The 24,732-nt window shown below is 56.3% G+C and overlaps 1 protein-coding gene across 3 annotated transcripts in view; it reads right to left on the bottom strand.

Annotated features, from left to right (window-relative positions):
* Window positions 1–18,693, bottom strand: part of ITGAD (integrin subunit alpha D) — a 29,841-nt gene extending 11,148 nt beyond the window's left edge. Inside the window, exons 1-18 of one of the 3 annotated variants that reach the window (XM_070413622.1) lie at window positions 18,506–18,693; window positions 16,445–16,550; window positions 14,523–14,626; window positions 14,323–14,393; window positions 14,095–14,209; window positions 11,456–11,586; window positions 10,357–10,502; window positions 7,309–7,462; window positions 7,035–7,185; window positions 6,771–6,844; window positions 5,498–5,630; window positions 5,209–5,351; window positions 4,900–5,040; window positions 4,599–4,808; window positions 3,851–3,981; window positions 3,593–3,750; window positions 2,724–2,878; window positions 2,333–2,464 (exon numbers count right to left, since the gene is read on the bottom strand). In XM_070413622.1, the coding sequence (XP_070269723.1) occupies window positions 2,333–2,464; window positions 2,724–2,878; window positions 3,593–3,750; window positions 3,851–3,981; window positions 4,599–4,808; window positions 4,900–5,040; window positions 5,209–5,351; window positions 5,498–5,630; window positions 6,771–6,844; window positions 7,035–7,185; window positions 7,309–7,462; window positions 10,357–10,502; window positions 11,456–11,586; window positions 14,095–14,209; window positions 14,323–14,393; window positions 14,523–14,626; window positions 16,445–16,550; window positions 18,506–18,536 (2,286 nt within the window). In that variant the 5' untranslated portion in view covers window positions 18,537–18,693. Of the gene's footprint in view, window positions 1–2,332; window positions 2,465–2,723; window positions 2,879–3,592; window positions 3,751–3,850; window positions 3,982–4,598; window positions 4,809–4,899; window positions 5,041–5,208; window positions 5,352–5,497; window positions 5,631–6,770; window positions 6,845–7,034; window positions 7,186–7,308; window positions 7,463–10,356; window positions 10,503–11,455; window positions 11,587–14,094; window positions 14,210–14,322; window positions 14,394–14,522; window positions 14,627–16,188; window positions 16,244–16,444; window positions 16,551–18,505 lie in introns of those variants that run through there. The other 2 variants (XM_070413621.1, XM_070413624.1) reach the window with 2 other exon arrangements.
* Between the last annotated feature and the right edge of the window lie 6,039 nt (window positions 18,694–24,732).

The following is a 24,732-nucleotide window of genomic DNA, read 5'->3' as shown; positions in this document are numbered from 1 at the left end:
CGTAGGTAAACACCGGAGACCGCTGCCGCAAACAACCATTTCAAAAATACAACTAAAAGACTGAACGGACATCACCCAGAACCACAGGAAGGCTGGCTGAAGAGAGACTCTACAACTAGAAGGAAAGAGAACAGCAAATCGAGGCTCAGAGGCGGCGCAGTGTGGAAAATACAAAGGTACCGAGGTGCGCGCGCAAAGCGGGCTGGTGGCTGAGGGCGCGGTTGTCGTTTTCTGTCGGGAGTGAGTCTCAGACTCTGGGCTCCAGATCCCGGCGAGTCTCTAGGGACCCAGACTCAAACGGGAGAAGCGGGATTATCTGGCATCAGTTGGAACCTGAGGGCAGCTTTCTCTCCGAGGTTTGCAGCGGCTGCCGGGGTTCTGAGAAGCAGAGCCTCTGGGAACGGGACTGAGCGTGGCCATAACTGCTCCCTCCGCCCGCCCTGCTGATCCCGCCCCGCCCAAAGCCTGCGCACAGCCATTTGCCGATCGCCTCAGGCAAAGGCTGGATTAGTGCCTCCCCAGAAGGCAGACGTTTTCCATACAGCTGATTCCTATAGCCAGTCGGCCTGGTGGTCAAATCCCTCTAGTGTTAACTACAACAATTAAGGCTTGGCTAGAACAAGACTGCGCACAGAGACCACAAGGGGGTGCACCAAGAAAGCATAAAAGATGCGGAGACAAAAAAACATGACAGAAATGGAGGATATGGAGCTAAGAATCGCAATTTTGAGGGCTTGCCATAAATTTGTGCAGAGCCTCACGAAAACTAATGAGACCCTCCCCTCGATGCGACGATAAAGAAATTAGAAAGTAAGCATACACGGACTGAAATAAAGAATATTATACCCAATAGCAGACCAGAGGAGTACAATAATCAAACCAAAGATTCAACAAAAAACACCCAATTGGAAAAGCAAAATGAAAAAAGAATCCGAAAGTGTGAAGATAGTGTAAGGAGCCTCTGGGACAGCTTTAAGCGGTCTAATATCAGAATTATTGGAGTGCCAGAAGATGAGAGACAGCAAGATATTGAAAACCTATTTGAAGAAATAATGGCAGAAAACTTCCCCCATCTGGAGAAAGAAATGGACTTACAGGTCCAAGAAGCGCAGAGAACCCCAAACAAAAGGAATCCAAAGAGGACCACACCAAGACACATCATCATTAAAATGCCAAGAGCAAAAGACAAAGAGAAAATCTTAAAAGCAGCAAGAGAAAGAGGCTCAATTACCTACAAGGGAATACCCATACGACTGTCAGCTGATTTCTCAACAGAAACTTTGCAGGCCAGAAGGGAATGGCAAGAAATATTCAAAGTGCTGAATACCAAGAACCTACAACCAAGATTACTTTATCCAGCAAAGCTATCATTCAGAATTGAAGGTCAGATAAAGAGCTTCACAGATAAGGAAAAGCTAAAGGAGTTCATCACCGCCAAACCAGTATTATATGAAATGCTGAAAGGTATCCTTTAAGAAGAGGAAGAAGAAGAAAAAGGTAAAGATACAAATTATGAACAACAAACATGCATCTATCAACAAATGAATCTAAGAATCAAGTGAATAAATAACCTGATGTACAGAATGAACTGGTGATTATAATAGAATCAGGGACATAGAAAGGGAATAGACTGACTATTCTTGGGGGGAAAAGGGGTGTGGGAGATGCGGGAAGTGACTGGACAAAAATCATGCACCTATGGATGAACACAGTGGGTGGGGAGTGAGGGTGGAGGGTGGGGTGGGAGCTGGAAGGAGGGGAGTTATGGGGGGAAAAAAGAGGAACAAATGTAATAATCTGAACAATAAAGATTTAAGAAAAAAAAAAAAAAAGTCGATACTGGGACAGGTTTTGGGTTGGATGGGCTTGGAGAGGTAGGAAAGGTAGAAACTACAGGTGGATTAGACCTGGTTCTTGCCAAGAGAGCCACAGAGGTGGGTGCAGATGGCTATGATCCAGTCATGCGACAAGTGGCAGGTCACCATGACATGCTACGAGGCCAGGGAAGAAGAGACAGATGCCGAGTGCGGATTCCCAAAGAAAGGGAGAAAAGGCTGGGGCTTTAGGGACTAAAGATGGTCGAGGTGGAGAGAGGAAAATGTCTTCCAAATAAGAGCTACAACACGGTCACAGGCACAAGTTAGGAAGGATCTGCAGAACGAAAACCAGAGTTGATGCATGTGTAGGGTCCCAGCGGACAGGGTCTTGGAATCGGGCGGTGCCCTTCTGGACCTGATGTGGTCGGCGGGCGATTGGGAGCTACTGGAGTTTCTTACGCACAGGGGGACACATGGACGGCCACCCATCCCTGGGACTTCATCGCGAGACTCACAGAAGCAGTGAAGAGGTCCTGGGAGCCCACAGCCAGCACGGGGCGGAGGTTCTGGGCGGAGGGGATGGGCTGCCCCACCAGGGAGAAGTTGACCCGGAGGACGATGGGGCTCACCACGTCCTCCACACAGCCCTGGGGGGGGGATGGGCTTTTCAGAACCCACTCTCTGCAGCCCTGCTTTCCCCGCTGCCGGGAGCTTCTCCTCCACTGGACTCATTTCCCGCTGTCACACAGGGCCCTCCCCACGCTGTGGAGCCAGCCTCTCTGACCTCAATTTCCCTCTCTCCAGCCCCAGCCCCCACCTCCCGCTTCCCACCTCACTCAGCGGGGGACAGGGATGCCAGCCTGGGCTCCCCCTCCCTCTCCCTTTCCCAAAACCCAAAGTCCTCACTGATAAAAACAACTTCAGGCTTTCACAGTGCTCTCCCAGCCCCAAGGTTTTTCTTCGCGTCAAAGTCCAGTTCTTGGTCTCTTCAAAAATGGCGCGCGAAATCAGGCGGCCTGGGTCCAAGGCCAGGTCATACCTGACGGAGCTGCGGACGTCCCCTGAAGCGGAGGAGGATGGAAGGCAGAATGTGAAAGGGAACCTCAAATGTTCTTTCATGTATTCATGCAGCAGGTATTCACGTCGTAGTTGTTCCAGGGTGAGTTAGATTTGATTTCTCAGCTAAACATCATGTTCCTCGAAGCCGAGGATCTGTCGTAGCTTTCTTTCATAGTCTAACTGCCCGTCTCCCACCACCCCACTCCTTGCCAGTGTCCGGCACAGTACTTGGCGCAGGGTGTGGGCTCAGGGCAGTCTCTATGGTCCGTGTGGATTAAGGGGGAACGGGGCCAGGTCACTGAAGGCATGTGGAGAGGGCTTTGGTCTTCACAAACAAAGGCAAGGGGAGAGCGGAGGGGTGTTAAGCAGGGACTGAGGAGGCCAGGTTTGCATGTTAGGGCTAATCACTGGGAGGAGGATGGGAAGGTGCAAGAACAGACGCGGGAAGAGCTCCAAGTGGAGTAGGAAGAAGGGTGGCCTCCAGGCAGGCAGCGGCTGGGCGGGTGAGAGGGGTGTGCAGACTCCAGATTGATGCTGGAGACAGGCCTTTCTGGGCTTGCGGGGGGCGGGGGGGGGGGGGGGCTTAGAAGGGACCCAGGTTTCCAACACCAGCAGAAATGGATATGCAAGTGAGATTTGGCTTCAGGGCCCTCTGTCCTGAGGATAGGGCTGGGGCCTTGGGGGCTGAGGGCCTGGGTCCAGGGGAGGAAACTCACCTAGCTGGTCAGGTGAGCTTTTGTGGATAGTGAGACAGACTGTGGCGCTCACGGCTTCCAGGGGGGAGGGCGCCTCTTCCAGGCACAGGTACTCAGCCTGCCCCACCTCGGAGGGGGCAAATCTGATGGCCACCCCCACACCCAGCACTGGCCGGCTCCTGGGGGGACGCACAGGGCTGAGGAGAGGACTCTGCATCTGGGAGGACCAGGAAGGGCAGGTCGGACGCACAGCCAGCAGGGGGATGTGGGAGCTGTCACCTGAGCAGCAGCACGTGACCTCGGGACCCCACAGCCAGGTCTGCCAGTCCATCCTGGGTGAGGTCCTGACCTCCGCTCAGCGACTGCCCAAAACTCTGGAGCCGGGGGGAGAGCTGGGAGCCTGCGATGCGCTGGCGGGGAGGGGAGAAGTAGAGGTCAGGGGGAGGCGATGGAGAGAGAAAGATTTGGGAAGGAGGCTGCAGCGAATCCGATAGGATCCCAGTGGAGAAACGGAACAGAGGGGACCCGGGTGGGATGGAAGGCAGGCAGAGTGAGGGTCTCAGGGACAAAGAGAGGGGAGCGCTTTGGGGCCCCTCATCATGAGGGTGCAGGTTGACGACAAAATAAAAGCGTAACAATGGGAACACAATAGAGCCAGTTATTAATTTGTGTGTTTATTCATAAACGGGTGATGAATGGACTCCCACTGATATATAGTTACAGGAAGCCCATGGGGGTGATTTGTTATTTAATGTTTCATAGAAGGAAACGAAAGCTAACTCAGCCCTTTGCCTGAAGGCACACAGCTGACCTGGCTGCCAGGCCTTTGACATGGGCCTGCAGGCTCTGTACCATCAGCCGCCCACAAAGGCTGACTGAGGTCTGTTGGAACCACAGGAGAGAAGGAGATACTCTGCTTAAGGGAAATGCGCTGCCGGGAGGCGGTGGGGAGGGCTCCTGCCAAGGCAGGTGTGGGAGCAGCAGCAGGTGAATCTAGGAATGCAAAGGGGGCTGAAGAGGGCCTCACCTGGCTGTGGGAGGGGCTGATGCCCGGCCCCGAGGTTCCGTGGAACAGGTACACTGCACCCCGGTTCTCCTCTTCCCCCGGGGCCCCGATGGCCACGTCCGTCAGCTTGTCCCCATTCACGTCCCCCATGGCGGTCAGGGCTGCCCCAAAGCGGCCCCAGGGGTGGCCCTGCTCCCCACGGAGAACGGCCCGGCACTGCCACCTGGCCCTCTGCAGAGCAGAAACAGTGCCAGTCCCAACCCGGGCCGCCCCTCCACCCCACACCCAGGCCCCACCCAGCCAGGCCTCCTCAGCCACTCACCCCCCGGGGCAAGGGGCACACAGACACCTGGCCCCCCCGGGTCGGCTCGTAGTAATGGGGAGCCCCGATGAGGACCAGGTCGGAGCTGCCATCTCTGTCCACGTCCACGGAGCAGAGGGAGGCCCCGAAGTAGGAGCCAATCTGGAGGGCAGAGCCTCACGTCACCCTGTCTGCCCTGGCGCAGGGCACCCTCTGGGCCAGGTCCCGCCTCTCCCTGGGCACCAGGACCTCCCCCCAAGGGGCCCAAACCCCTTCATCTGCTCCCTCCTCCCTGGAGACCCCGCCACCCTCCTGTCCTCCACACCCAACCTGGGTCCCTGTGACTTCAGCCTTCGGCCTCCACTGCCCGGCCGCCTGGGTGAAGATGACGGCCTTCCCGGTGTGCTGATGGCGGGGGGCCCCCAGGACCAGGCTCTGCACCCCCTTCCAAAGGGCCAGCTCGGTGGAGTAACCTGAGGGGCTGGGCCTCAGCACAAAGGCCACCTCCTGCCCCCCACCCGTCCCCTGCCCCCGTCCCCTGCCCCCACCCCCACCCCTGTCCCCTGTCCCCCAGGCAGCTCATCTCCCGCCTGTCCGCACAGCCAGAGCCTCCTCTCACCCAGGTAGGAGTCCGCCATGTCCACATTCTCCTGAGACATGTTGATGAAGGTGGGAGGTTTCTTATTTGGGGGGTACAGGAAGGCACCTCCAGACCAGCTGAAGCTCCCCACAGCGCCCAGAACTGGTCCGTCCTGGGAAGGAAGGTCTGGGGCTGAGCCGGGGAGCAGGAGAGATGGCAACTCCAAGGCGGCCTCACTCACTATTTGGAATTCCTCTTCCCCATCCGGGGCCCCTGCCCGGTCAGCCCCATCGCCTCTCACTGCCCTAGAGTTAGGTCCCCTCAACCCCAGTGTGCAGCCGCCGCCCTCCCGGGGAACCAAGATGGCACCCGTCACCAAGCCCCTGAGGGTGGCATCTAGGATCCACCCCAGTCAAACCTGTGGAACCCCCTCTGTTCCCAAACACACCGAGCCTTGCGGGGCACCTCTCTCCCTGCTGCTGGGACTCAGCGCCTCCCTCTGGAAGCGGCAGCCTCCTCCCTCCTCTGGGGGTTGCTCCTTCCTCGGGAAGCCATGGGCATTCCCTGCTCCACACAGACCGTTTGCTGGTAAGCTTTTGATTGTGGATAATTGAGAACATTTACAAAAGTAGAGAGAAGCGTATAACGAGCCCATAGTACCCATGGCTCAGCTCAGGGACCAAGTCATGGCCAACCTCATTCCATTTCTATGTCCGCCTCACTCTCTCCACAAATTGTCTGGAAGCAAGTCCCTCCGGACAGATGGACCACACAGCGACCTTTGGACAAGGCTTGTGATGTTGTCATGTCTGGTCTGCGTGGTCTGGCCCTTCCCACCGCCACGGCCATCTCCTCCGTGCTGCCCTGCGTGCACTCTGCCCGGCTCTGCTGCCCTTCCAGCTCCCTATTGCAGTGACCTTGCTCCTGCCTCAGGCCCTTTGCACGTGCTTTCCCCTCTACTTGAGCCATCTCTCCCCACGTGTTTCCAGGGTTGGCCCTTTCTCATCGTCCAGCTTCAGTTCCCACTCCCCGGGTCTCCTCTGAGCACCTCCCTTGCTCTCTCCCGACTCCCACAGTCTGAAAGGTGTTGTTTCTCGGTTGTCACCTCCCCCAAGAGAGAAGGAGCTTCGGCTAATCTGTTCTCTGCCGTGTCCCCAGCGCCCACACACGCCCCGAACGTCTGGCTTGAACAGATGCTGAGCTGGAGGACAGGGTCTGCTTTCTTGTTTACTTCTGGGTCCCAGTTGCCAACCGAGGGCTGGCCCAGGGTAGTGCCCGAGACCCGCTTGCCAACTGCGCGCCCTCCACCCACCTTTGTGAGTGCCGAACTGAAGCCTTCTTGTGACATCTCGTACTGGAAAGCGCTACTTGTCCTCGACTGGGTTCCTGTGGGAACAGGTGGCTGAGGCTCCCGGAGGCCAGGAGACCGCAAGGGCTCGGAGCAGAGGAAGGAGGGGTGCCTGGGGCTTGGGCTCAGTTTTGGGTGAGCTGTGACCAGGGATGGACCTCAGACCCGCAGGGGACAAGTGGGTGGGGGCACCTTCGGTGCTGAGACCCCAGCTCTTTCCCCATTTACCCTCCACCGCAAAGATCTTCTCCTGCAGCTGCTTCTGGATGCTGCCGAGCGCCGCAAAGTTGTTCACCTTGAACACGTGGTCCCGCGCAGGTGCGGAGCCGATGGTGTCCAGCTCCTGCCTGGCGGCCCGTTCCTCGAAAGCGCCTCCCACCTGCACAGAGAGGCGGCTGAGAAGGAGTGCCAGCCTGCTGCCTGGGGCGGGGGAGGGGCAGGGGGCGGGGGGCAGGGGGCAGGTGCAGGCGAGCCTGGGGCAGTCCACAGGCCGAGCACGCACCCCAATGGCATAGCGGACGATGCCGGCTCTCTCGGCCTGGGGGATGACGTCACTGTACTCGAGGGGGTCTCTGTACTTCTGTCCATCCGTGATAACAATGAGGATCTTCTTGGCACTTTTGCGGGCCCCGTTCCTACTGTGAAATAGGTCCTTCCTGCCAGGGAAGAGAGGGAGATGGCTGCTGAGGGGGGCCGACTCCGGGAGGAAATCGTCTGTGGTACCGGTAGCTCATCCGGACAGCCGGGGAGTCCTGGCGCCCTAGGCTGTCAGGCGTGTGAAAAAACCCATTCAGCCCTTTTTGAAAACCATGCTGACAATGGTCAGTAAGGCCAATAGCGAAGATTCTCAGGTCCCTGCTCCTAGAATTCCACCCGCGGTGGCGTCTCACTCCCAGGAGGCAGTGTGGTTGCGGGCGGGAGCTCTGCGGGCGAGTTACCTCGGCTCTCTGAGCCTCTGCTTCTCTCCATCAGGGTGAGAACGACGACTGTGCCATAGCTGGTCTCCCAAGACGGCGCCAGGGAGCCCCACCCGATCCCCTTCCCATGCTGAACCCGGCCTGGGACGTGCGCTACTCGCCCGCATGCTCAGCCTTCGTAGCTTTTGCCCCTTGGGGAGCCCTTGAACCCCACGAGAGAGGTCTAGCTGCCTGTTGGAGTGGCCACACGGAGAGAGGCCCAGCCACCCCGGCCGAGCCCCGCCTTGCAGCCACGTGAGTGCCGCTCTCGTGTTCCAGCCTCAGGCGCCCCCTGACCAGCCCCACGAGGGACGGAGAGCCCTGTGTGACATGGCTGAGCCCCGGATCATGAAAATAATAATAAAAGAGCTGTAGTTTAAGTCACCAAAGTTGGGAGTCGTTAGGCAACAATAGATAATGGAGACAAATGGTATCAGGTAATTCTGAGCGGCCTATAGGGAAGCGTTAACTCCATGGAGCTGCCGCAAACGGTTAACACTGTGGCCGTGTGCTCACATCCGTGTACATGTAACACTGGAAACAGCCTTAGTCCAACACTAGGGAAGGTGTGTAGCACATGACCAGACCCCTGGAGAAGCACACAGACATTTCAGAGGAAAGCAGTAAAAGCCGTGGAGGCAGGTGGACGCGATCCGCACAGCAGACGAAACAAGGCAGACGGAAACATTGGTTTCCACCCGGTCGAGACCATGTGAAAGGTGTCGGCACACAGACGAGGATGGGAGTCACACTGCTCTGCAGGTGGGATTCTGTTATTCGTTTGTACTTATTTCCTCTTGTTGCGAAAAGCTGTGAGGGACCCCAGCCAGGTGGTTCTGTTGGTTGGAGCGTTGTCCATACAACAAAAAAGGTTGTGGGTTCGATTCCCAGTCAGGGCACATACCCAGGTTGCAGGGGTTTGATTCTGGTTGGGGTGCGAGTGGGAGGCAACCAACCAATGTTTCTCTCTCTCTCTCTCTCTCTCTCTCTCTCTCTCTCAAACCAATAAACCTATCCTCGGGTGAGGATTAAAAAGTAAAATACAGTGAGGTGTTTGGCTAGAGGGACAGTGGGTCCCCCAATATTTCCTTAAAGTTATTGCCCTTTTGTCTTTTTTGTAATAAAATTCCTACTCCCCACCCCAATCTCAGTCAGTGGCAGGAAGGAGCTGAGTCAGCCTGAGGCAGCTTGGCTCTGGGGAGCGGCTAGCTGTCCGCTGTCTGGGAGAGAGGAGCAGGGCGGTGGGAGGAGCAGGGCGGAGGGAGGAGCAGGGCGGTGGGAGGAGCAGGGCGGAGGGAGGAGCAGGGCGGAGGGAGGAGCAGGGCGGCACTGAGAGAACCTCACCCTGGGCCGCCCCTGGACAGGGCCCCAGAGAAGAAAGGGACGACGGACCAGGACAGAAGCCTCACTCGGATGGAGGCTGTTCTCATGGTTGTCCGTCCCCAGGGGCAGTGGCCAGGGCAGAAGAGCCACAGGAGTGAGAGGGGCATTTGGAGAAGCACCTCTTTCTCCGGCACCACCTCCAGAGCCGCGCCCGGAGTGTGCGGGCAGCAGAGCACCCAGGACACTCAGCTGCGCTCCCAGGAGAGCCACGTCCCCCGTGCCGGCCTCGCACCTGGGCCCTCTCCCCGCCTCCGCACCCGGTGCTGACAGGTGCCCGGCCAGCGCCCAGCCGTAGGGCTGGGGCCATGTGTTACCCTGTGGCACATGGTTAGTAAGGCATCACATGTGCGGGCTTTAAAGAGAAAGCAAACAACACCAACAGATACAGAGTAAAACATCAGTGCCAGCTAATGAAGAGGGCACGCGTGGGTGAGGAAGGCAGGGAGGGCGGGAGGAGCCGGAGAGGCACGGTGCCTGCGGCGAAGGGGGGGAGGGCGGCGGCTCCCAACAACCCATCGCTGATCCAGCACCTTCCCTGCAGGAGCTCCTCACATGTTACCTCGTTTCATCCTAAACCAACTGGTGAGTTTACTCTCATTTGAAATGTACCGAGACAGAAAGGTCAGGAACGCCCAGGGTCGCCCAGATAACAAGTGGGGGAGCCAGCATGGGAACCCAGATATGTCTGAACCAAAGGCCAGGAGCTGGCTGCCCCAGGTGGGCTCCGGGTCCAGCCATGCAAGGCCAGGCAACGGGAAAGGGACCAGAGGAGCCCTTCCTGCAAGGGGCGGGGTCGGGGGGGAGGAGATGCGGGGAGCAGGAGGCCAGAAGCGCTCCAGGAGGACTCTGCCTGCAGACCCTCCCTTCCCTTTTGCATCCCTTTCCCTAGATCAGGGGTCCTCAAACTTTTTAAACGGGGGGCCAGTTCACTGTCCCTCAGACCGTTGGAGGGCCGATCTATAGTTTAAAAAAAAACTATGAACAAATTCCTATGTACACTGCACATATCTTATTTTGAAGTAAAAAAACAAAACGGGAACAAATACAATATTTGTATTTGCATGTGGCCCGCGGGCCGTAGTTTGAGGACCCCTGTCCTAGAGCCTCCCTCAGCTGGAGGAAGGGCTGTCCAGGACCCAGGGTGAGGCGGGGATCCCGCAGGTAGCAGGGGGTGGGAGGCGGGGATCCCGCAGGCAGCAAGGGGAGCTTACACCACCATCTGGATGGCTGAGGCTGTGAAGGTCAGTCCTTTCAGCTGGACGATGGGCTCCAGCAGGCTCTGAGGGCCCGGGCTGGCCTGGAACTCGGTGAAGGTGAAGTGGGTCTCCATGATGTTGGAGTACTGCATCAGCGAGAACTGCGGGCGAGAGGGGCCTGGGCTCAGGAGCTGTTGTTTTGGGGTTTAATATGCTTTTTATTTCAGAATAATTTTGGGCTTGCAAACCATGGTCTGTGTTTTTTTTTTTTTTCCATTTTAAGCACTTTTATTTGTTAAAAAACTATATTTTATTGATTCTTTACAGAGAGGAAGGGAGAGGGATAGAGAGTTAGAAACATTGATCAGCTGCCTCCTGCACCCCCCCTACTGGGGATGTGCCCGCAACCCAGGTACATGCCCTTGACCGGAATCGAACCTGGGACCTTTCAGTCCGCAGGCCGATGCTCTGTCCACTGAGCCAAACCGGTTAGGGCATGGTCTGTGTTTTTGAGGCCCAGCAAATATATACTGAAACCCACAAGAAAAGAAAATGATCCAAAAAGACAACCGGAATCTCGAAATCCAATAATGCTTCTTTCATCGTCTGCAAAGAATAACCTTGCCAACCACAATATTTGTTAAACTTACATCTTAAAAAATGATAACACATGAAATCAATTTGTAGCTGTGTTTCCTCACTCCTCAAGAATTTGCACATACACATTCACTAATTACTGGGAGATAAAGTAAGATGAAGAAGCCATGAATTAAGAACTGTAAAGAATCATCAATGATCTGGCCAAGTTACTTTCAGTCACATTTCACAGCAGAATTATTTTACAAAATTTTCAATGCTTTTAAACAGCAAAAACATCCTATTTTCTGTGGCATGTGGGAACCTATTAAATGCAATGGGGGGTGGGGACCTCCTAGGGTCAAGACACAAATTGGCCCTTCGCTGGCACCTTACCTTGACCCTGGACCCTGGCCTCATCCCGGCACAGGCCCGCCGAGCCAGCCACCCCAGTGATGCCACGCCCCCTCCCAGGCTGTCGCCCCCAGAAGCAGACCCTCCCACCCCACTCCTCCGGCCTAGGGGACCCGGTCCTCACCAGGGTGCTGGTGCCCTTAAACTGGCCCATGACGGCTCTGACAAAGTTCTTCATCTGCTTAAAATCAATTTGGCCAATGCTGCCCGAGCCATCGATGAGGAAGACAATGTCCATCTCTCGGTGCGGACACTCTGTGGAGAGGGAGGGAAGACCCAGAGATGCACGTGTGGGTGCCAGCCACCTCCGAGGACCCGGAAGGCCTTCCCCCTCCACAGACGCAGGGGTTGTCCTGGGCATAGGAATCAATCCCCACCCGGTTTCCACACCCTCCACGGAGGAGACCCACGTCTGTGGCCCCAGCCCCGTCTCCCCTCAGCGGGGTCCCTGTGGCTCCCCTCTTCCCACAAGGCCTGAAAGGGGGAAGGAGGAAGTAGAGAACAGGGGCCCAGTGGGTTCCTCAATCATTTAGTCAACAAATGTCTATTGAATACACGCTCTAAAGATGCCATCGAGGTTAGGAGAAGGCATTTTAGCAAAATGGTCCAGCGTGTGCACCCTGGAGCCAGCATGCTAGGCTCAAGTCAGCCCCACCACCTGCCAGTGGTGGATTCAGGCAAGTTATGTAACTCCACTGGCTTCAGTTTTCTCATCTGTAAAATGGGCATAAGAATAGTGCCTCCCACGTGGGATCATTGCCAGGATAAGAAGAACTGATGGGAACACAAAGTGTTTGGTCGTTATCCCCATCGGCACCACGTGCTGGTGTGCGCTAGGCCCAGGGAAGGACACACTGGCAGCTGGGGCGTGCCACCAGGCCCGATCCCTATCAGGACGAAGCGCTCATCCCAGCCACAGGGAGTTAGCTGTCCAGGGCTCCCGGTGGAGTCTCTCCCAGGAATCATGCCAGTCCAAAAGGGAGCTGTCTTGCCCACCGTTACACCTCCTGTTCCTGGAGGCAGCCTGTATCCAGCCACGCTCCCAGCTCTGAGCTCCAAGCTCCCAGCTCCGAGCTCCGGCTGAGGCCTCTGATCCGATGGCTCTGCGTCCACCCTCTCCCTCTGCCCAGTCCTGCTTTCCTCACACTCACGGGCATTGCTCCGAGGCCCTTCCCAAGTGAGCCTCAGAGTCTGTTCCAGGGAGATGTACCAAGACCAGAGCTTCAAAAAAGATGCCGCCCCTGCCCTGCGGAGTCCACACCGCAGTGGAAAGCCAGGCCTTAAGCAGGTGACAAATAGGACATTTCGGATTGTTCCCACACTCGTGCCGGGGGCTGTGGCCTGTCTGCCAGACCTAGTTGCTGCCTCCACTGTGCCCACATCCTGTGCTGCCCCGGGCTGGTGGGGGCCACGGACCCAGCACCGAGGAGTGAGGCTGAGCTGAGGCTGCTCCTCCCCCGTCCCCCCTGCTCAGCCAGCGGGTGCAGAGAGCAAATGGGAAATCACATCCCCTTTCTCCCCGAGGACTAGGAGAGCCAGCCCCACGGGCCCACTGGCAGGCTCAGAGGCCCCCGGCCCCCTTCTCACGGTACCCCCGCCCCCAGCTGGGAGCTGGTGTTCCTGTCACCGTATCTCGCACTTGTGCCCACTTTCCCAGCTGCATCTCGAAAGCACCCCCACACCCTCTCTGGCCACAAGAGCTCCCTCATCAAGTCCCTTCTGTGTCTTGCTCCTTTCATGCGACCCCCTGGCCTCCAACAGCAGCCCCTGCTGTACCGCGTCTTCTGGGAAAGGACCCGGCCAGGCAGGCTGCGCCCGAAGTCCTCCATCCCTAACAGTGGCGCTCACCGCGGACCTGCTTTCTCGGCTGTGGTGGGGGTCACCCTGCCCAGCACCCAGGATCTATCTGGTGAGGATGCAACAAGGTCGGGCGCCCTCCACTGCCTGGACGCCGCCCCTTCCCTTCCCTTCCCTTCCCTTCCCTTCCCTTCCCTTCCCTTCCCTTCCCTTCCCTTCCCTTCCCTTCCCGGCAAAGGCCTCGCCTGCAGGTTTACCTCCCGCGGCCCATTTCCTCAGGCCCCGGAGACATCAGGGAGGCATGTACCTCCGAGCGTTTAAATGCCCCATCCTGGCCTGGCTGCACAGCCTCCGGGCAGGGCCTGACACCCGAGAGTGGACACCCTCCTCCACGCTCTCTCCCTCTGCAGACTCTGCGGCCTGCGGGGTTCCTGCTGCTGCTTCACCGTCTAAAAGCCGGCCACGGCTTCCCTGACCCAACGCACTGTCCTCGGTCACGTCCTCAGTCAGTACCAGAGAGGCCGGCCCTGCCCTGGGCCCGCTCTCCCCTCGGCCACGGAGGAGGCAGCGTGGTCTCCCTCCTCGCCACGCAGCCCTCGGCTAGGTCAGGCCACGCTTTATGTCTATTAAATCCTCACAAGCACCTTGGCGATTTAGCGCCATTTTACCAACCAGGAAACCAAGGCCCAGGGAATGAAGCGACGGCTCCGGGACACAGGAGGTGACAGCGGGCAAGAGCCGCCTGCGGTGCCCAGGCCCATGCTCTGTGCACGATGCCAGTGCCGGCGCCCTGTGCACCCTCCCACGGCCTGCCATTCGCTGCCCTTAAGGGGAAGAGTTCATCTGGGGACACTGGCAGCTCAGCACCAAGGCCGCCTCAGCAGGAGGCGGAGACCAGGCCTCATGCCTGCCCGCTTCTCGGTGCCAGCACGTGGCCCCACAGAACTGCTGCCCTAGGAGACCCACCTGGCTGGGCATCGGGGACTCTCCGGACAACCTGCAGCTGGGAGTCCAACAGGAGGCAGGACCCTTCCACGTGCATGTTCTCCCCACAGGCTCTGTGCATGGTGGGGCCGCAGGCCTGGGTGCAGAGGCCTGTGTAGGCAAGGGGCCCAGAACACTCCCCCTCCGGCTCCTCCCCAGCCTCCACTGGCCCCTGCCCCTCTTGACCCTGCTGTGCCCCAGGAAACTCACCAACAGCCAGGGACGGTGGACGGAGGCCGCGAGGGACAGGCCGAAGGACATGTTCACAGCCTCTAGGGGGACTGAGGGCCAGACACACATGGTCACACTCAAGGCACACCCTCATTTTCGGGGAGAATCTGGGCTGGAGGCTGAGAGGGGGGACCTGGGCATGGAGAGGCGAGGCCGGATTTCCGGGTGGAATCACTCACTGTGCAGTGAAAGGGGCTGACACAGGCCGGAGGCAGCGTCGCAGTCGTACAGCCGTCCGGTCTGGTTGGCTCCCACCACCTCCAGGGGGGCTCCCACCACGAGTCTGGAGGCACAGCCGTGACACACGTCGCAGGAGGGGTGGGGGCACAGGGTGCTCCCGGGGGGTGGGGGGTGGGGGGGTAGGAGAAGTGAAACTTTGCTCTTGGCATTTGGCACTTGTGAGGCGACTCAAAAATCAGGGCCTGAGCTTAACCCACAAATGGGAAGGACCACGGGGGCGTCGTGTGTGTGTGTGTGTGTGTGTGTGTGTGTGTGTGTGTGAATATATGTGTATTTATGTACACAAATGGTTTGGTTGTTTTTGGTGTGTTTTTTTAACATTCGCCAAAAATAAAACTGTTCACAACAAAACAGCATTTCCCAACTGTGGGTAAGTGCCCTTTGTCTCTGGGGTGCCAACATTCTTAGTCACCCCAAGAAACAGATCGCCTCAAGTTCAATGGAAAATTTCCTGAAGTCCTAGTTTTCGAAACAATCTGATGATTCTGTAATGAATTATACAAAACTATAATATAAACAATTTAAATTGCACAATTTAAAACAGCTACAGCTATATCAGAATCCATAACTATATCTATCCTATATAATAAAAGCGTAATATGCAAATCGACCGAAGTGAGGAATGATCAGTTGGCGGGGGGATGGGGCCGGCAAGCAGGCAGCATCAGACCAGCCAAGGCTCATGCCAGTGGGCAGAGGGAGGGAACGGTGATGGGGGGCATGGTGCCCAGCGGCAGTGGAGGGGCAATGGGGGGGGCGGGTACCATCCTCTGATCGGCGGCCCTGTCACCTCCCGCAGAGGGAGGCCAGGCTGCACTTAGGCCCTCTCCTGAGCCGTCAGTAGGACATCCCCTGAGGACTCCTGGACTGTGAGAGGGTGCAGGCCCAGGGCTGAGGGGCCCCCCGTCCCCCAGTGCACGAATTTTCACGCACCAGGCCTCTAGTAGTCGTATAAATGCAATGGTTTCTTTGCAAAACTTGAGAGAAGAGACTTTTTTTGACTTTAGAAAAAAATTTATCACCACCAGCAACTCCCCCACTTAGATGAGAAAATCAGAGAAATACTGGTGTGTTTTAATTAATTAGCTGAGCAAGGCTTCGTTAAGCTGGTATTTAAAGTGCCTTCCCTGGAGCCGTTCCTGTAGGGAGCGCTGAGGCCCCTGAGTGTCTAAGGTGCTGGTGGAAACCTAAACGGCCGGCTAGACCTGGAGCAGCCTGGCCTGCTGGTCTCCAAGCACGCGCCAACTTTTAGTCAAACTATCATTCTGCGTGCTCTTCTCATCCCATTCCTCACACGTAGGCTCCGTCTTGTCAGTATTTGGGCTATAATCCAGCAGAGACCAGGAATAACAATGGGAATCTCACCCAATATACACTATTTACTTTATTACAGATGAGGTGAACAGTGGCCAGTCAGTCGCTCTATATTCATTTTTTAAGACAGAGGAGCCTGAACACAACGTGGTGGTGAAGGAAGTGGGACGGTGGCTGCCTTGGGATTTGTCGGGTGCTGAACGAGCAGCAGGGGCCCCGGGGGGCTGGGGGATCAGGGGCCTGGGGGTGGGGAGCTGGAGCTGTTCTCCGTGTTCATCTGGGGAGGGTTACCTGGCACACACAGCACAAGTATTGAGTTGGGCCTTTCGGATTTCTGCTGTTCAGTCTGTGTGTTACATTTCAAAGCAAACAAAGAAAAAACAAAGCTCAGTGCCGGAGGGCAGATTCGAGGCCTCTCCCCCACGGCCATGTGTTGCCCACCTGGGATTGTGAATAGGGGTGTCCGGGCCTCGCTGCGCTTGCCCTGGGACACCTGGGCGCAGCCACCTGCTGCAGGCGGCGGGAGGCGAGGGGAGGGGGGGCCTACCTAGATCTGCCAAACTGGGCCACGCTCTGCCCGAAGCCAGCTCCGTCCTCCTGGAAGACCCTGGGCTCCTCCACATCCAGGTTGAATCCGTGATAAGCAGCCAGAACTGAGGGGATGTGGGGCGGAGGGGCAGGGAGGAGGGTCAGAGAAGCCCCCCGCCAGACCCCCCTTCTTGGAATCTTGATGCCCACCCTCCCCCAGCCTGCGTTTCCCATCTGCCTGTCTTAGTTGTTTCCTGGTTTGCTGGCTGTGTGGCTCCTGTCTCCCTCCCTCCCTTAGAAATAATCAGAGCGCACTGCGAAGGACAGCGAGGCAGAGGGAGGCCCCTCGGGACCCTCGAGGCCATCCAGAACCCGAATCAGGCCGGGCACCGCCTGGGATGTTGCATCAGGAACGCCTTTTAAAGACAAAGCGACCACAGGGTTTACTGTCTACGTGGGGACCTTCTGAGAGTGAAAGGAACACCATCAACAATGACACCAGGGACACTGGGGCTGCCCCGCAAACCAGGGCATATGGTCACCCTGCTTCACCTTCTCCTTATCCAGAGGCCCTGAGGGCCAGATTGGAGAACACACTTAGAATTCTGGGATTAGCCCTGGTTGGTGTGCGCAGTGGTTGGAGAGCTGGCCCGCACACATAAGGGTCGTGGGTTTGATTCCCATTCAAGGGCACATACCTGGGTTACAGGTTCACTCCCTGCCCCCAGTGGGGAGTGTATGGGTGGCAACCAGTCGACGTGTCTCTCTCACATCAACATTTCTCTCTCTCTCCCCCACTCCCTCCGCCCTTCCACTCTCTGAAAAGCAATGGAGACATATCCTCAGATGAGGATAAACAACAAAAGCACACAAACAAACAAAAAAGAAGTCTGTGATTCATTATTTGAAGTCATATGTCTCCTTGCCCCTCTCCCTTGGCGCCAGGTTCTCAGAGGGCCAGCACTGCGCTGTCCTGAATGGGAGCCTGGCACAGTGCCTGGCCCTCAGCCGGGACGAACGCTGCCTATTGACTGACCCAGAACTGGACACAGACCGGCCCTCTCTCCGGGCCCTTCACTGGCCACAGGCTCTTCTCTGGTGGCTACGCTCGAAAGCTTCAGGGAAACCCCTACATTTCACGGGCTTTTTCTTGCTCCCCCATCCCAGGCAACCACCCTCCCTCCCCATCCCTCCTAGAGCTCCGAGCTCTCTCTGTACTGAGGACCCGACTGCAACCCCAAGGCCAGGGAAACTCTAGGGAAGCCAAGCCTCAGGCTGGGCCGAGACAGGGAGGGTCCAGACCCTCATGCCTGGGTTCGGGGAGGAGGACAGAAGTTTAGGGATCTGGGGCCTACGATGGCCACGTGCGGGGGAGCCTCACGTCCTAGGCCTTCCTGCCAAAGAATGGCTCCACTGAACCTGACGCTGCCCCCAGGATCTGACAAGGAGCCTCGTGTCCAGGCCTCAGGGTGACATGAGCGAGAAGCAGGCGGTGTGAGGCCGGGAGTGAGGCCGCTTAGACACGCGGCCCTTCCCCAGGGGCAGCAGTCACCGGCGCTGGTGCCAGCGCTGCCGGGCCTTCCCACTTCTCAAGAGAAGCCGGGAATCGGGATTTCTGTGTGAAGTCGGCTTTAAGACACACACACGACCGATTTTTAAACGACTCGTGGATGTGGGCCTGACACCGGTTCCAACTTCCAGAGTTTTCTCTTGGCAGCAGTGTGAGTGCCAACCCGAAACCAAGATTCAAGGGAGACGCAGGACCAGGTACCCCGGTGGTACCCAGCCATCCCCTCTCTGCTGGCTCCTGTGGCCTCCGCTCCCGGCTGCTGGGGCTGCTCCTCTCACCCCCTAGCGCCCGCCCAGACCCACCCAGGGGAGAGGGGTGCTGGGGGTGTGGGAGGCAGCTCGCCTCTGCCCAAGCAGCACCCAGCTCCCCTCTTCCCACCTCGGCTCAGGTCTCACCCTCCCCAGACTGCAAGTCAGTCCTCCTCCCACACCCGTGGACCAACCCTCCCCTGCCTTCAGCTCCCAGGAGAGCTGCCCCCAGGGCTTCTCCCAGCTCTGGGGCCCCACTCACCCCCCAGGAAGAGCACAGCTCCAAAGGCCATCGCTGAGCGGAGGACCGTGCGGCTGAGCAGCCGCTGAATCGCAGGGCTGAGCACCAGCTCGCTGAAGGCTGCTCAGTGAAGAGTTAATAACTACTCAGGGCCTTGAAGTGGGAAGAGAAGTCGCGTTGAGGAAGTCCTTGGTTCACCATACAGCAGAAACAGGGGCAGAAAGCCAGCACCACCCTGGGAGACAATCCCCAAATTCTCCCCCTCCACCGCCGCTAGGGCCTGGCTGACCCAGAAGACACGCCCTCCCCCCCCCCCCCCCCCCGCCCTTTAGACCCAGCTGGTGCCTCCGAAACCAGGTGGCATATGGGCCCTAGGACATGGGTGTGAGCTGGAGACAGGCAGACCACCCCTCAGGTCTACACCTACACTACTCTACACTTGACATTTAACCTACATTTGAAGTGTTAGAAATAACTGTCATGAATATATACTTAAAATAGTATGCCACAGTCAGGGGTTTTCTCATATATTTTAATGTTACAGGACATTCATTTATGTTTAATTATGTAATACTTAAAGCACACAGAAAATTACAGAGAACAAATAGCAACCACACGTTTACCTACCTCTCCCAGACTTAACAAATGTTAAAATACCCAGTGGGGAGGGGCAGGAGGGACATGGGCCAGGGTGTTGTTGAAAGAAGTAGAACCAAACTGGTAAATTCGTACACATGGACTTACTAGTGAGCAGTAAGTCACAGATACATGTGACGACATGGGTGAATCTCAACAGTGTCGTAAGTGAAGGAAGCCAGGAACCGGAGGCACAATGTGCGAGTCCTTTCATACGAGCAGGTGCCTCCAGCCCACGAAGATCGAAGTCAGAAGCGTGACCGCCTCTGGCGGGGCGGGGAGGACGCTGCTGGCATTCTGTAAATTTAACACTCAGCACTGAATATTTTAGCATTTGTTAAATCAGGGAGGGGTAGGTAAATGTGTGGTTGCTATTTTCTCTCTCTGTAATTTTCTGTGTGCTTTCAGTATCACACAATTAAACAGAAATAGATGTTTTGTAACAACATGAAAAAAGGTCCGATATATAAGAGCCCAGACTTAGAAGGGGAAAACATACGACAGAATCCCTAGCCGTGGCATACTATGTTAAGTATATATTTGTGACAGTTATTTCTAACACTTCAAATGTAGGTTAAATGCCAAGGGGAGACAATATGAAATAGCTTTCTAAACAAAAATTTTAGCCCCATTTACTTGAGCTGATACTCGATGGACCGAAGAGACCAGTTAGACGCTGGGAGGGCCACGGATGTGCCCTGGCAAGGACCGGGCCGGGACGGCAACTGCAGGCTTCGAGGCGAACATTCCGACTTCCTGCGGATTATTGTTGGAGAGGGAACCACAGCCCCCGATCGAGTCACTGGTGCTAAAAGCCCATGACACCAACGTAGAGTGAACGCCTGACTTGAGTGCAGTTGCAACCTCTCCCAGAAACGTGGTCTCACTTAACCAGCCGGGACCTTCTGGTTAAGCACCAGCCCGTCATCTGCGACAGGGGCCTCCTCCTCCCACCCGCAAGGAAGACAAGCCGCCTGGAGAGAAGTCCTGGCTAAAAAGAACCCTTCCTTTTCTTTTACTACTAACTTCTCTGCCACACCCTCTTCCCATAAAAACCTTCCCAAGGAAACCGACCTTTCGGGTGCTAGGTGGGGTGCTGCTTGACTCATGAGTCGCTTAGCAAAGCCCATCGGCTCTCCAAGGGTGCTTGGTGGAATTTTGCCCTTTAACATGATCAAGGCCAAGTGGAACAACAGCTCTCTCCCTCTTGTGCTAAGGGGTCTGTCGCAAACAGCACCCTGTCAGCAGTTCCGTGGATCTGTGAACCTCTCTCTGTGTCTAGAATCTCAAAATAATTTTTTTAAATATATTTTTTATTGATTTCAGAGAGGAAGGAAGAGGGAGGGAGAGATAGAAACATCCATGATGAGAGAGAATCATGGATCGGCTGCCTCCTGCAAGTCCCCCACTGGGGATCGAGCCTACAACCCGGGCATATGCCTCTGACCGGAATCGAACCTGGGACCTTTCAGTTCACAGGCTGATACTCTATCCACTGAGCCAAACCGGCCAGGGCTCAGAATAATTTTTTAATGGTTTTCCTAAATCCCCAAACTTAAAGATCTCTTCATTTCTTCATCTTCACCATACCTCATCGAATAGACATGACCTTGAATGATATCACCTTTCACACATAATCTCTAATTTGGGACTTCCCTTCAAAAGCAAGGGTTAAGGCTAACATTTTGCTGATTCAGCCACTGTAAAGATTTTCACCTTTGCTTCAATTATATTATCACTTGTCTCAGCAAAAGACTTTTGTTGCCCAGTCATTTTTAAAGAACAATAAGGTCAAATTGCAAAAAAGATAAGCAAGTGCTTGCAAACACCACAGGCTGCATGGCAGTGTCTTTCTCCCAGGCTGGAAGCAGAAGGCGCCCGGCCCCGCCCCCTCCAGCACTTGCTGTAAGTGAGGTGCCTCCACCTGGGTATCCCCGGGGCACTGGGTGGGGGTTCCCCACTCAGGAGAAGCACCGCCTCGCTAAGTATTTTTAAAGCCCGTGATATCGCCACTTATAATAAGAAATACACATTTTGTCGTTGTCCCTTTTCTGCCACAGAGCTCCTAAAACTCTTGGAATTTCCTAAGTCCTAAGCGTATAACTGCAGAACCAGCTCAAACTGGTCCTTGTTTCTAACAAGGTACTGAGTTGCTTTTCAGAGACAACAGGCCCAAACTGCAAGTCATGCGACCCAAGTCTGCAAAAAGGAGAGAACTTTGACCTCCAGTTGCACCCAGGACAAAAGCGTCGCCCCCCCCCCCCCCCCCGCCCAACACACACACCACCACCACCACCACCATGATGGAACCAGAGGACCAGGACATGACGGAACCTGAAGGCCGGAACCCTCTCAGAAGCGAAGGGTCCATTGTCCAGAAAGATCCAGTGCGGGAGCCCATTTACCATAAATGGCCCAGTTCCAAAACTCTTCCATCAAACCTGCCCTGCCAGCACTTCGAACACCAGCCTGCGCCCCATCACCCCTAAAACTCGCCTGAGCCCTGGATCTGAGCTCTGCCTCCTCCTTGCTGGTCAACTTAGCAATAAACGCTTCTTCTCCCTTTTTTTTTTTTCTCAAAAGCCGATGTCATAGCATTGGCTCCTATGCACACATAGGGCTGCAGGCCCTCGCTCCATAGCAAGAGCAATAAATAAATGTGCCTCTTGTGACCTTAGTGAGGTGACTTTTGAAAACAGGATGAGGGCTGGTTGCATAGAGCCACCATGTGATTGGAGGGCTGGAACGTTCAGCCCCACCCCCGGCTTCCTGGGGGAGGAGCTGGAGAGTGTGTTCACTCACCAACCTCAGTGATTTCATCAGCAGGGCCTGTGTGCTGAAGCCTCCACAAAACCCACCAGGATGGGGTCAGAGAGCGTCCGGCCGGTGAACTCAGGAGGATTTGTGGGGACTGGCCGCTAGCGGGGCATGGAAGCTCCAGGCCTTTTGCACAAACCTTGCCCTGCGTGTCCCTTCCGCCAGCTGTTCCTGAGTTATACTACACTGGTCATCCACAGTTATACGTTGCTCTGAGTGCTGTCAGCCATTCTAGTGAATTAGCCAAAGCCAAGGAGGGAGGATCGTTGGAGCCTTCAGTCTACAGCCAGCGAGTCACAAGCACAGGTGACAGAGCCCAGGCTTGCCACCCACATCTAGTGGGGCAGCCTCGCAGGACTGAGCCCCGAACCTGCAGAACCTGACGCTGTGTCCGGGGAGAGAGGGTCCGAATTGAGCTGAATTGTAGAACTCCCGGCTGGTGCTGAAGAATTGCTCGGTGATGGGAAAAAGCCACCCCCCACCCCCCCACACACACCCATTGGAATTCGGGTGCTTAGAACCATTAAAGTTCTATGTAAAAAAGTAATTAAACAATACATGCTGCTAAGTGAAATGAGCCAGTTACAAGAAGACAAACACTGTTACGATTCCACTGACTTGAGGTCCCGAGAGTCGTCAAATTCACAGAGACGGCGGGAGAATGGCGGTTGCCAGGGGCTGGGGGAGGGGTAATAGGGAGCGGTTTCCAATGGGTGCAGAGGTTTAGTTTTACAAGTTGAAGAAGGCCTGGAGTGGAAGGTGGTGATGGTCGTACAGCGAAGGGAATGTACTTGACACGCCTGAAGAGTACACTTAAAATGGTTAAGAAGGCAAACCTCATGTTGCGTGTATTTTGTCACAATTTGAAATAAAAAGCACAATCTCACGCAGCCGCATTTCTCCCTGACGTGACTTTAGTATGAGAGCGGTCTCCCACTTGCCTACTCCATACGGCACTGCGCGGGGAACAGCCAGTGGCCATATTGGGTCACATTCACAATTCTCTCCCCCTGCGCCAGCACTGAGCAAGGTGGAAACCGCACTGCTGCCCTGCCCCCTCCCTCTGCAAATGAAGTGTGCGTAGACCAGCCCCTGGGGGCCAGCGCTCCCCCAGCGGGGATGCCACCCCTTCCCGCCACGCACAGGACGGCCATTCATACCAACAACCAGACGTCACTGTTTGCTCCTCGGCGGTCAGCAATAAACAAAACGCATCAAGCGCTTCTCCCTCGCGTTTGCGCTGCACGAAAGCCTGCAGCTGGTTCAGGCTTCGCACGTCAGTGACGGAATCCAGTGTAAGGTGACTTTTACTCGCCACCGCTGCTCCCGTGGAGACCTCTGACATTACACAGCGCCCAAGCTGTTCCTGGATAAAGGAACGTTGCCCACGGCTTATTCTTCCAACGTGACATTTACCAGGCAGGGGGGTGGCCCTGCCACCCTCGTCCTGGCGGCCGCAGCTCCCTCTGACATGAAGCCTGCAAAAGGCAGGTGCCCCCTTGCTCAGCGTTCCGTGAAGTCGGGGGACGTAGTTTAACTCAATCCTGGTCAATGGGGTCTAAGGGAGTATCTGAGGTGTTTACCTCCTCGATGTAGAAAGATGGGGGGAGACATTGGGCTGGTTCTCAACCTTGGGGTTCCCTGGAAAATCTGAAGCCAGCCCCGCCCCCTACACTGTGGGCGAGGAGAGACTGAAGAAAGAGACAGACCTTCCAGGTTGCGAGGTGGCAGGTTGAACAGGTCAGAGGCCTCACATGCGGGGCCACAGGCGTAGATCTCCACCCCACCGGCCAGGATCTTAAGTGTCTACAGAGGCCTTAACGGGGTTCAGTCCCGGGACCACCCAGGTGGTCTCAACCACATGTTGCTCTCTCCCGGCTGCCTTGAATTAAGAGGACTGGTCCTGGCTTCTTCCTCCTGAATGTACTGCTCTGGAGCCGTCTGGTCCGCTCCGTGGGGCGGTGGCTCCCACTCCGTCAATCCTGACCAGCTGGAGAGGAGCAGCTGCTCACATACCCAAGAGCTGGACTGTTTTGTGCAGGGAGTGGGCCCGGGGAAGGGTATTTTCACCAGGTGCCCATCCTGTGCCCGGACTCCACAGGAGCAGCGGAAGTCCAAAGTCAAAACGGCGGGTATAGGGCAGGAACTTGCATCGGGGCCTCCCCCTCCATAGAATTACCCTTGTGGCCTAACGCTCAGGTGGCTGCAGCTTTAGGACTTGAACTTGCTTTGCGTCCCATTCACGTTGACCAGGGGAGGCTGCACCGTCAGCCACCAGGGGGCGTGAGGGTAGTTCCCTCCCGGGGCTAATGCATTGCCACAGCTCAGCTTGCAGCAGGACAACGGGGAACCAGCGGAGACTGGGTAGCTGCCCCTCACTCAGGGCACTTAGGGGTACAAAGTAACCCACCCACCCCGGGGGGAACATCCCGTTGCAAATTCTAGTCCGTAACACCGCTCCCGGGCGTGATGGGCCTGGGTGCGCTCCGCAGCACGTGACCCGCTGTGAGAGTGGGAGCAAGGCTGTCTTGGGTGCCTTCCTTACCTTTACGGTGTGGGGTGTCTTGGCAGGGTCCCCAGTCTGGCACATGGGGCAATGGACCCTCCTGCTTGATCAACCAAATGTAGTGAAGCCTGGGATAGTTCTTTAGTCCCCAGCCGAGGGGGCTTTTCATGTTAGTAATTTAATCTGATGCTGTAATCTTCCTTATTCCTTTCTGCCAACCCCGATGCTTGCGGGTCACACGGGCGTAGAATCTCCATTCGATGCCACGCTCTGCGGCCCAGTCTTGCGT

Source organism: Myotis yumanensis, unplaced genomic scaffold (assembly GCF_028538775.1).
Source record: "Myotis yumanensis isolate MYYU_CA2020_CCGP unplaced genomic scaffold, mMyoYum1.0.hap1 SCAF_4, whole genome shotgun sequence".
In the NCBI taxonomy this organism is placed as follows: domain Eukaryota; kingdom Metazoa; phylum Chordata; class Mammalia; order Chiroptera; family Vespertilionidae; genus Myotis; species Myotis yumanensis.
The sequence above is the reverse complement of the archived record's forward strand: the minus strand, read 5'-3'. Positions and strand labels throughout refer to the sequence as shown.